Here is a 12014-nt window from a genome sequence, read left to right as displayed (position 1 = left end):
GTGTAGTAAGTTACCTATTAAACTGTCAAATTTTCATAAACAAGCCCTAGAATCCTGGAAGATTGCTTTTAAACATAATTTCTCCCCGCACACGTGTACTCTTTGGAACAATGAAAACATATTGTTTGGTAACAAATCACTCTGTTTCATTGAATGCGTGAATCAAAATATCTTTTTTTGTTTCTGATTTGTTCAATTCTGATGGGGACCTTCTTTCCTTTTCTGATTTTGTGTTTTTGAAAGGTGCATCAATCTCACTAAGAGATTTTAATAAGGTGACAAAGTAGTTTAAAAACGTTGTTTAAAGCGCATTTATGTTGTGGCTGTGTAAACAACCATTTTCCTACACTTGCATTTAATGGTGTTTATGTATTAGATAAAAAATGCAATAACTTTTTTATTAGAAATGCTCTTTCTTCAACTCCAGGATGCCCCTCTAAAGCACAATCTAAATGGAGGATTTGTTATCCGAACTCTGAATTAAAAAACTTATGGACCTTTCCTCACAGGCTATTTATCCCAAGTAAAATTAAAGAACTCCATTTCAAAATTGCTCATAGATACTACCCTTGTAATTTATTTTTGAGCAGATTTTCTGAGAATATATCCTCAATGTGTTCATTTTGTAATACTGATGAAGAATCTATTCTACATATGTTTTATCATTGCCCATTCACCAAGTCTTTTTGGTCAGAAGTTACCATGTTAATTTTTTCCTGCTGTAACAAAATGATAGAAATAACAGAATCTATCATTTTTTTGTCAGATTTTCATTCCAAGGACATTGATCTGGAACATATTGTTTCATTGCTTTGTCTTCTGGGTAAATTTCACCTTCATAAAGCCAGAACCATTCATTGCAAACCTAACTTTAGAATGTTTTCATCTGATATAAAGTCCCTTTTTACTTCTTTTAAGAATATGTCAAATCCTTTGAACTCAAAGGCTTCTAAAACTTCTTAAAGTCTATTGTAAGCTATCTTTAAAATACTTTCCTTTCTTTCTTTTTTTCTTCTTCATCATTGGTATATTTTGTTAATTTGTGTAGCTTGTCTAACTCCATGTGATGATGTCCGTTAGCCCCATGTTACTTCATAACTGTTGTTATTCTTTCAATTGCAATGCAATAAAAAAAATAAAGTGATTACAGGCGCCAATCAGTTTTCGGCAGACGATCAATTTTCGGCAAGACACCTGTCCAATCCCCTAACTGCCTCTCCACAATATAAGTAAGTTTATGTAATTTAAAAGTTTTTTATGTAATATATGTGAATGAATACATGTAATTATATAAGTTTAAATCCCAAATTCCAGGAATCAATTTATAATCCTTTTCTTTTTACTTATTTATAGTTCAATTTATCTATCATGTTGCCCATTGCACAAATCCTTTCACAGCATGAATTGGTATTTATGAATTTGTAAGCAGACACTGGTTGTAGAGTAGTTTTTATTGATTGTGCATTTATTGATGGTACAGACATAAAGAAAATAAAGGCCTTTCCTTATTCTGGATATGATTTTGCTTACAGTTCTATCCTGTCAAGCCGGCTGAAACCACTTAGACCAGTTTAAATGCTACACTTTACCTTCTGGGTACATTTTAGCTTAGGTAGTAGCCTACTGTAGCAACTGGCACTGGTTGTTATTCTTACAGGTATATCAGCTTGACCACTGCCATCATGGCAAAGAATGGAAATGGCTAATCTTATGAACACACCTTCACCTTGTAATGTTAACCAGAAATACATTTAATTGGTAATTTACCAGCTGAACAAACTAGGATGGTCTAGACTGCCTTTTTCAGCAGGGTAGATGAGGGTAACATTTCTGTCAAAGTACATTAATAATATTTGTACAGTCATAATAAAAATGCAAATATTAAAATATATAAATACATAGAGCAAGGTAAGAAACAAATACAAAAAGTATTAGCATTCAGTACAAAATTGCAAAAACGAAAAATAAAAAAAAAACAGTTTAACAGGCTGTATGTACATGCATAAACATTTTGTTTATTTGTCTGTTACTTTTAAATCAATTGAGGCAGATGGTCTGAGTGTTTGTTATTGTAGTTCTCCTTTTTTAAATTTTTTTTTTGCCATTGCCTTTGCCTTTAAAGGAAAGACCTTGAGCCAGGACTCAAACTCGGGTCAGCCGCTATATCTCATATTGTACACACTGGGCAATGCTCTGTGGCTTGGACTCAATTTTAATGTCTTTAGTTATTATGCTACATTTTGTTACTTCCAAGCAATATTTTTGCACACTCAACTCTAACTTTACATTGAATAACACAGTTTAATATAGTTGTTGTTATTTTTTTTTCACTGACTGCTAACCTATATGTACTTCTCTTTCACAACAGTGCAGGAAATGCATACCACAAACATGCCTGAAACCACAACCTTACTATGTGTAATATATTTGGCATTCTATAGTAATTGGTCCTGTTTATGCTTTTTTTTTTGTGCTAAGAGAACTCATTTTGATCACGGGGGCCCTTTTCAGAGTTGATCTGTGGGTCTAAACTACTGAAGAAATTAGTGTTGGGGACACTGAATGTGGTTTCCTGTTTGTCAGATCTTCTGCTTAAAACCTGCAGAGGAAATAAGAAATGTGGTTTACATGTTCTATATTTTGTTGGTTGGCATAAGTACAATGTGACCTTATTGTAGATTTTAATCAATATTGTGCTGGATAGTTACTTATCGATACTATACAAAATTCTTTTGAGGGTATCATGCATAAAAGTGTATCAAACACACTGTCTGTTTTATAAGGATATGGTGAAGAAGATTTTAAAATGTAGAGAGGCATAAGAGAGCTACTGATTCAAAGAGTGCACAAGGGCTAAATGACAAATGCCCTGAGAATAAGTTTTTTTTTTTGTCTTTTTTGACTTTGTAAAACCTGAAATTCAACATTCAAGTAGTATGCAAATTGAATGCTGTTACTGAAAGTGCCACTCAAATCTGCCAACACCTCTAGGGCCTGAGATCTATGTTGGTTCACTAATATAAAAGTATAAAACTGTACAAAGTTTGAATTGTACTATGACCACACTGTAAAAAATGACCGTGAATTTAACGGTAAAAGACTGAAAATTCCGGCAACCACAGCTGCCGTTTTTTTACCGTAAATTTTACGGAATTTTTTTTACAGTGCACTTCCTCAATGGGCAAAACAAAATTTCCAAAAACTGTCAATACAGGTTATAGCTACCAAACAAAAATGTAATTCTGTCTTGATTCACAGTGGTTTTTTGTCTTCCAGGCCATATTACAATTCCAGGTCAACTTAAAATTTTTCTCTTTTAAGTTACCAGTCCATGCAGTTCTATGCCATCTCTATGCCATCTTCCCCCTCCAGAACAGGTCGCTTCTCAGAGCTGTAATCCCGATCAGTGCGCTCCACGTATCTCTGCAGTGTGCTGTAGTACTGTTCGCTTTGCTTAAAAGTGTATATAGTAGAGATCTCCTCCCAGGCCTTGTGATTTGGAAAGGGAAATTGTTCGGGACTTTTGTTGTCAAAGAAACTCTTGAGGTTTCTCTCTGCCAGTTTGGTAGCATAGTCTTCTGCAAACAATGCACCACCACATTTTCATCCAGGCCACTAACAGCACACTCATAAAAAGTTCCATTTAACAGAGCTACACTAAGCCACATGACAGGGGCAATGCAGGCTCCAGACAGCACTTTTACAAACACTTGCAAGCATCCCACAAAATTACCCCTGGGGCAGAGTTTGAGAGGGTTGAGACAACACCCTGTATATAACCGCCAAAGACGTGTACTAACAAAGAGACCAATCGCCAGCAAAACAACAGCAGGGCCGAGCAGAAACGTTAATCCATAGGCAAAATTCTGTTGATGGTTGCACGGACACTGGAAAGACACCATGGAGAAAATTCGTTCACTACCTATTGTCAAAATAGCCATGAAGCTGTAGCCAATAGTGGTCTTCTGATTGGTGAGGAACTTTAGGACAGTCTTAAACGAATCCATAGCTGGTACAGGCATGGCTGCAACACTCCTAAGCTGATGAACAGAAATGAAACTGAGATGATTTCTGCTATGGCACTCCGTTTTCTCGCTCTCTTATTATCACTCTGTCTTCCACACTTCCTTTATCTCCTCCTTTTCTGTCTCTGGCTTCTCCGCAGCTCGTCAAATCCCTCCCCTGTCCATCCTCTTCCCCTTCCCATTTAGTGAAGAACCGTGACCAAAACCAGCCCATCAGGTTCTGCCAGAAGTCACAACAGACTACAGATGTGTATGGGCACAATTACACATACATCACGCAACAGCAGTCAAACCAAATTAAATCCCAACAATGCAGTTGTTGTTTAAGTAAAAAGCTGAGATTTGTAACTGACAACATGCTTTTTATTATTGGAATGCCAGAATCTGGAGGTTGCTAGCAATGGAATGTGGAAATCCAGAGGCTGGAACAGCAGATTAGTGCATGTTAGGTCAAACAAAGAGTGTATTGCAAAAGTATGTTTTGCAACATAATGCTTTACATTAGTAAAAAAGGAAGTGATTTGTTCTGGTTATGTACGAGGAGACAGTTTCTGTTCTGCTCTGGTGTATGCCCACTGTGTTGCCCTGTGCTTCTCCCATAAAGACTCAGCTTTAACGCTAACCGCAAATGGTAGAACTTAATGAATATTGATTTTTTTTGTTGAGTGAGCTTTTAGCAGTGTAATTTTCAAATTGTACATGATTATTTCATGAAAGAAGGCATTAAAATGTTGCCTGTTGAAATATGAGATCACTAATCATCATGTGCATGATTCAAGTTAAAGTGACACTAAAAGTCTAGCATTATAATGTAACTCTTTGTTTGTACAGTCCTTTAGAAATGGCCAGGGCACAGCTGTTCAAATACAAATGAATGAGGAAAACTCTTTAAACTGATTATTATGAAAAAAGTTTTTATTGTTCATATATAAAAAAAGTATATACTGAAAAACAAAACTAAAATCAAACAACAAAAAAAAAGAAATGTTAAAATCATACAGTTGTAGTATTCAAAAGAAAAGCTAAAATAGCAATATAGGAGAACAGTGAACTGACACTGTAACAGGCACAGAAAATAAAGAAGCCAGTACAGCTGTTTATGCCCATAATAACAGGATATAGCATGAAAAGCTGTCAACTAGATGGCGTCTACAGGACCAGTTTACCCTCGTCCACAAATGCAAGTGCTGCTGGGTTTGACAAATCATTGTCAGATCTCACTGAAGCCCTTACTACTGGATTTTCAAGGTCCTCACAAGTGCAAACATACTTGTGCAGGATGCTGTAGTATTCGTCCATGCTTCGGAACTTGTAAAAAGAAGATATCTTCTCCCAAGCCTGTCTGGGTGGACTCTTCATAGGAATGGGTTTGGTTAAATCAAAGAAACTTGTTATGTTTCTCTTTGCAAGCTTCTCAGCATGCTGAGCTGTGTAGCTGTCCAAAAACTCACTCTCCTTCTGAGTGTACATCCTCCAAAACTTCAGCTGCATGTAACTGATGGGAGAATAGCATCTGGCCGTGCATGTGAGCAGAAAGGTGAACGTCATCACAGAACCTATCAGGATCCAACCAAGTACCTAAAAGTATTTTCCAGAATTATTCAAATATTAAGAGACATAATTATTTGTTGAAAAATAAAAATGAGATACATTAAAGCACAGATATCATAAATGTTTTTAAAGGGGTCATATGATGCTTTTTTAAAGATCATTATTTGGTCGTCCATAAAATGCATTGCTGTTCTAAGTAATCTTAAAGATTCCTAAATGCATCTACTTTCGGAAGGCCAAATAAAGTGCTTTTGCTTTTGCCTAGAAACACACAGCGTCTCCCTGACATGGCTGCTTCAACACTAACTGCGGTTACTGAAACCACGCCTTCTTTCTTTGCGTGCACATTTGGGCGGCATTATGCAAATATTGCCACATAGTGAGGTAGATATGTGGGGGCGTGTTAGAACGAGCCGTTTTAGGGGGGTGTGGCAGAGTCTTAACTTTGATAAAGAATATCTCTTTGGTTTTGAGACTTTAGTCTTTGCAACTTCAGGGATCTTATCTATGCACAATCAGCTTGTAACACTCCAAAGAGAGAGGAAAACTTGAAATCGCATCATATGACCCCTTTAAGATGACTGTAGAGGACCTTATGAATGCAAACAACAAGGTAGGACATTCTGTAGAATTGCTAAAATAACCCTTTTACCTAAAAAATGAACAACATTGATTTAGGCTTCTGCCTGTAAAGGCCACTCCTAAGAAATTTGTCTTTGTTTTTCTGAAAATGTGAATGAGAAAATCCCATTTAACTAAACAATATACATTTAAAAAATATTTATTCTTGTAGACCAAAAGATTTTTTGTTGTTTATGACTATGAATTATGGACTACAAGTTAGTCAGAGTAATCTAAAGTCTGCGAACCCAGCTATCAGGAAACGTAATCAGAATTTTGGCTTACGTTTTTTCAAACTTATGAACAATCATTATTCCAGTAACGTTAATAGAATGTTTGTTCAAAGTAATCTGGTCTTTAATGATGTTCTCAAAACATCATTTATACATAGTTCATGGAATGTTTTTTTTTGGAATGAAACTTTTTTTATGTTACTACTTTCAAAAGTAACGTTCCCATAACGTTTGCAAAATGATAAAATGGAATGTTCCCTTAACGTTCGCAAAATCAAGAAAAACGTTAAAATATTTTTAAAAATGCACATTTCTTAGAACCTCTTAGAACTTTTTTTTTTTTTTTTTTAGCTGGGAACATACCTTGATTTCCCTGAGGCTCCAGCGATTTAATCTGTCAGTGCATTGAAGAAACAAAACTATTGCCATTATTTATTATTAAGTTACCGATTTAGCTACACATCACAAATACATTACAAAAACGGGTTTAAAATGTCTTTAAATACAAATCTCAACGTATTGTAACCCCGACAATTTCTGACAAAAATTCCTCTCAATAGTCGAACCCCCTGAAACTCACTATAAAACTGAGATAGGCCTATTGAGTCCAAGTCAGGTCACAAGTAAAACTGCTAATGTCTGTCCGAGTCTTAGATTTGAGATGTAGCCTCAGTGAAATTACTACATTTTTCTCGGACAAAAACTAAAATGATGCCATGTCTCACCTGCGACTCTGCGCGTATGATGGACAGCACAGCCATTCTCTCACTCTGCGGAATAGCGGTCCCATCACACGGGAACTTCTCCAACTCTGTCCGACAGTGAGGATACTTTTCGTTGCAAAGGTGACGTCTAAAAAGTGTAATGTTGGCGCCAGTCATTGAGCACTCGAAATACACCCCTCTGAGTAGAGCAACTGCGATCCAGCTGAGAGGTGCGACCATTGCAGTCGTGGTGATTTGAAGAAAAACACACAAGAAGCCAATCGCGTAATTAAAACGACATAGCCTCGATTTCCTAAGGCACAGACCCGTGAACAGTTTCCATGTTTTATTGCTCAACATGTAACTTAAGATGAGCAGTGCAAGCGCGGGTACGAGGAGACAGACGTTGCCATAAACGAAATTCCAATCATTGCAAGGACACTTAAAAGCAAAGACCGAGAAGATGTGCTCGCTACCTGCAGTTATAAGAGCAATCAGTCCGAATCCTAAGTTGGTCTGTTGTTTCTGAGTGAAACTAAGCAAAGGTTTTAACTTGTCCATGCCTGCCAGCTCTTTGACGACCTCTTTGTTCTTAAACAATAAACCATGAGATGACACTCTCAGTTCCGTTATGAGACACCGAGTGTCAGCTTCAGGCGGGCGCGCAATAAAAGCATACAAAGTCAAAGTGTTGTACTTAATTTAAGAAAAACAAGTTAATGTTTGCTTTTCAGCTGTAATGGGAAACTGACTTTATGAAAAATTAAGAAAACTAAAAACACAATGTAAGTGTTAAGTCTACACACCAGTTTAGTCTAAAGGCATTGCAAGCGAATGTGGCACAGTATGCAAAACACGTAATGCTTTCAATGACGTGTGAAGTTGCAATCTGCATATGAGTTCAACTACAATCTAAAGCAGTGGTTCTCATTCAGGGGCCCGGGACCACTAGAGGGCCTCGGCAAACTTCCAAGAGGCCCTTAACATGACTTAAATTATTTTAATTTTAATTGATTTTAAAAGTAAAAGTAATAACATCTTACAACTTAATGGCCGTTGCCAAGCTAATAAATTACTCTCAATTTTTATGCAATAAAATATTTTTTATTATATTATTTTAAGATTTTTATCCTTAATCATTCAAATTAAGGGGTTACATGTGGCTTTTTAATGAAAAACTACATTTTACAAATAATTGTAGTTTTACATTTATTATTTATTATTTTTTAACATTTATTATTTTTTAATAAATTATTATTTATTTACTAATTATGTTATAAAATAACATATCTAATACCAATATATGCTTCACTCAAAATCAATAAGAAAATCTCACAATGCTTTTGTTGGTTTGCACTTCGTATTCGGCGCCTCGTGGACACACATGATCCCGCGCATGTGACCGCAAGAGGCGGGGACTCTAGCGTTTACAGTAGCTCAGATGCATCGGGCATAGACGTGACGAGTTACGCCCCCAGTCTCTAGACCGTTTTCTTCAGGCGTCGATGCAGATATTTTGTTTGGGCCAGTCAAAGTTGCCAAGTGACCCGACGTCGGATAAAATCGAGAGAAGAGGACACTGGACACGAAGGTACACTGCGTGCGTGCGTGCGTGCGCTTTTTAGCCCGGTGTATGTTTGTATATTTACGATGAATATTTTCTAACATATAGAAGCGTTTAGACAGTGATTACGGATGGATGCTGAATGGATGTACCGAAAGAGTTCACAGCTGATTGTCATGAGGTTGCAGTTGGGCGGGTATTAGTGAGGATTACATTTATTGTTGCTCAAATATTCTTGGTTCAGCCCTGTTGCTAGGAGACCTTTGACAGTTGAGGTTTAAAAGTGATTGTGAAGGGTCTTACAACCAATCAGTCTAATCTGCGTTTAGTGACAGGGTTGCTTTGTGTTCGTGACGTAATTAACTTGTCAAAATAATAATAATAATAATAATAATAATGGACAAAACAACATCCGCCTACAGGTTATTATTATTATTTTTTTTTTAGTAATATAACCTACTCTTTGATTTTAACGCGACGGTATCTGACTTAAACTGGCATTCAGTCTCCTTTACTTTGATGGATTAAGGGGTTATTATTATTTTTTTTTTTTTTAGTAATATAACCTACTCTTTGATTTTAACGCGACGGTATCTGACTTAAACTGGCATTCAGTCTCCTTTACTTTGATGGATTAAGGGGTGTATTCTGGTTAAGTAGGTCAGTGACAGGCTGAAGATGATAGATGGGACCATTTGAGTGACACACCAAAGCTATTGAGAAAAAAAATGTCATACTGTATCATGGACATTCGTTGTATGGCCCTTATGTCTTTCCTTTTCTCTCTTCTTTTCTCCTCCATCGTCCGTGGACTACAGTCTGCTGGCTGAAGGTCATTTTGATATCAGATCAATATCTGCTGTGATGCCTCAGACACGATGGGCCATTAGGCTCCAATGAGTTCTGCATCAAATCGCCTACTCTCTGCCTTGAAACCATTTGACCATCACATGAAGCTCTATGAGAGGAGCGCCACAGACTGATTTTGGATCAGAATGAACTTTACCTGTAGCTGTTTTGTATCCAAACACATTGTGCATCAATAGGGTGAGTGGTGTTTGTATTATGTTTTTTTCTATTTTGTTGTGCTTTGTATGAGCATTACCGCATGAGTGAATCTCCCAAAAATATGTCTGGGTCATATTTTCACTCCCCTGCTTTTCATATAGAAAATAAAGCCTGTTTATAGGACCATTAAGATTTTTTTTTATATTGTACCATATTTTTATGACAGTTATGCACATTTCACCCCCAAAATTCTAAATAAATTAATATGCATTATTGTTTTAATCATTAGCTTGTGTGCAAGTTTCTTTATACTCAATTTTTAGATTCTCTTTATTGTAAGATGAAATTGTCCTGTCTAATGACACAGTGATTTTATTTTATGGAATTTTGTTTTATGTTAATTTAATTTTAAATGTTTTCATTTTTAATTATTTTGTTATTTTATTATTATTACTATTATTGTTAAAATCAGCATAAAGCTAGTGCAACAAGTGCTACCATAATGTATAAATACAATTAAAAAAATATCTAATTTTTTTTTTTTGTATTACAATATTAGAATTTTGTGAGGAAATGTGTTACATTTTAATATAAAGCCTATAGCATGTAGTATACATCAGATGTTTCTCAATGGATATTTTACTGTTTTGTGCAGCCAAATCTTTTCAATCTTTAAAAGCTCTTCATCTCAGTAGCTCCATCGATATGCTCAGATATTCAGATATTCAGATATTCAGAGGCTCCTCAGATATGTAGGCTATGTCTTTATTCACTCTCAGTCTTTGCTGTTTCTGTTCTCTCACTATAGAGTGCTGCACATGCTCAGTCGGGCCTGTCTGGTGTTTTGTAGTATCAGCAGGAAGCAGTCCTTCCTCCTCCTCTTCCTCCTCCTCTCTCCTCCAGGAGCATGCCCTCTGAGCCTCCTCCCAGGTACGTTCTGCACACCTCAGTCTACCTTGAGAGGTGACCGTGTCCTCAGCTCTTTGGTGAGATTTAATTTGATGTAGGTGCCGTTGGATTTGATGGGAGGTGTTGTGACATGGTCAGCGTTTTTTAAAGAGCTCTGGAGGATATCTGAGGTCATCCGAAGCTTTTATCTCCCAGAAGGCGGTACTACTGCATGCTAACTAATACATTAAAAATTTTTGAAGTGTACTGCAAAAAATACTTGTGACGATGTAACTGACATTGCGGAGGCATTTAGGTGGCTATATTCTATACTCTCGCGCATTAAATATCGCATGCGATTTATCGTGCAGCCCTACTCTCCACTTATAAGAATAAAATCATCAAACATGAATATTAACCGGTATTAAAATGTTTTTTGTTACTGCAAAATATAGTGAAAATAGTACAGTTACAATGGAGAGCAACATGATGACTTCATGAATACCCCTCCTCCCAGCCCAGCAACTGTTGTCAATAATAACAATAATAACATTGATCACAGTGTCACCCTCATAGGCCGTCTGTGTAAATAATGCTACATCACACTACAATAATGCAGTTAGCATTAATTAAATAATGCACAATATAGCATTTAGCTCTCCAATGTGCATAACTAACAAAAAAAATCAACAAATGTTGGTATTGCCCATATCCATATTAATTCAAAGGAGGTTCATACTTTTTACTCATAAAAATATGTTATTGTAAAAGTATATATTCTTCTTAAGAGTGTTATAAACAGGGGTGCACATAAGTTATTCGGTCTGGTTCTCATGAGAGCACCTGGAGATTTGGTTTGGTGCTCATACTGCATATAGTGTGACCCATTAAATATAACCCTTCTCTTCCGTGGGGTGACGAGCAGACTGTAAACTTCAGCCGCGAAACTTGCTAACTAGCAAATATTAGGAAATGCGATTTGCAAAGATTCATAAAAAAAACCTTATACTCACTTCTTCTGTAGATGAAGCTGGATCATGAATGATTCGCTCGAACTTAAACGCATTTAGGCAGATCGGAAATCGGCGCATTCCTTTCAAAAACAAAAGTAACATTAATCCTCTGCATCTTCAGTGGCTCAGATGTCGGGAGTAAATGACGACTGCTATGTTCATTATTACATCCAGCAACAAAACACCTCAATCACTTAATCGGAGACGTTCTTGTCTCACGTTCTTGTTCTTGAGTCGACACAATGGCGGACAGCTCTCAGCTCACTCAGGGCGCGTCTTAAGGAAGACAGACTTGTCAATCAACTATCGTGGGAGCGGCCTGTGCAGAACTACGTCATTCTGACAGGAATCAGAACAGCCTGATTTGAGAAAGGGGATTTTAAAATAGGGATTTAGAAAAAAAAAAA

The 12014-nt window shown here is 36.6% G+C and overlaps 2 protein-coding genes and 1 pseudogene across 2 annotated transcripts in view; 1 reads left to right on the top strand and 2 right to left on the bottom strand.

Annotated features, from left to right (window-relative positions):
- Window positions 1-1993: 1993 nt before the first annotated feature.
- LOC107700693 (protein FAM26E-like) lies at window positions 1994-4218 on the bottom strand (annotated as a pseudogene).
- An 813-nt stretch (window positions 4219-5031) lies between these two features.
- Window positions 5032-7963, bottom strand: LOC107700692 (protein FAM26F-like). The gene is made up of 2 exons (XM_016502431.1): window positions 7156-7963; window positions 5032-5603 (listed from the first exon to the last, which is right to left on the bottom strand). Exons 1-2 carry the CDS (start codon window positions 7693-7695, stop codon window positions 5175-5177), a joined length of 969 nt encoding a protein of 322 aa, XP_016357917.1. The 5' UTR covers window positions 7696-7963; the 3' UTR covers window positions 5032-5174.
- A 617-nt stretch (window positions 7964-8580) lies between these two features.
- LOC107700760 (kelch-like protein 32) overlaps window positions 8581-12014 on the top strand; it is a 25749-nt gene continuing 22315 nt past the window's right edge. Inside the window, exons 1-3 of the mRNA XM_016502556.1 lie at window positions 8581-8725; window positions 9517-9745; window positions 10515-10636. Of these exons, the coding sequence (XP_016358042.1) occupies window positions 10614-10636 (23 nt within the window). The 5' untranslated portion in view covers window positions 8581-8725; window positions 9517-9745; window positions 10515-10613. The remainder of the gene's footprint in view (window positions 8726-9516; window positions 9746-10514; window positions 10637-12014) is intronic.

Source organism: Sinocyclocheilus anshuiensis, unplaced genomic scaffold (genome assembly GCF_001515605.1).
Source record: "Sinocyclocheilus anshuiensis isolate Anshui unplaced genomic scaffold, SAMN03320099.WGS_v1.1 scaffold782, whole genome shotgun sequence".
Lineage (NCBI taxonomy): Eukaryota > Metazoa > Chordata > Actinopteri > Cypriniformes > Cyprinidae > Sinocyclocheilus > Sinocyclocheilus anshuiensis.
This window is presented reverse-complemented; position numbering and strand designations above follow the sequence as displayed.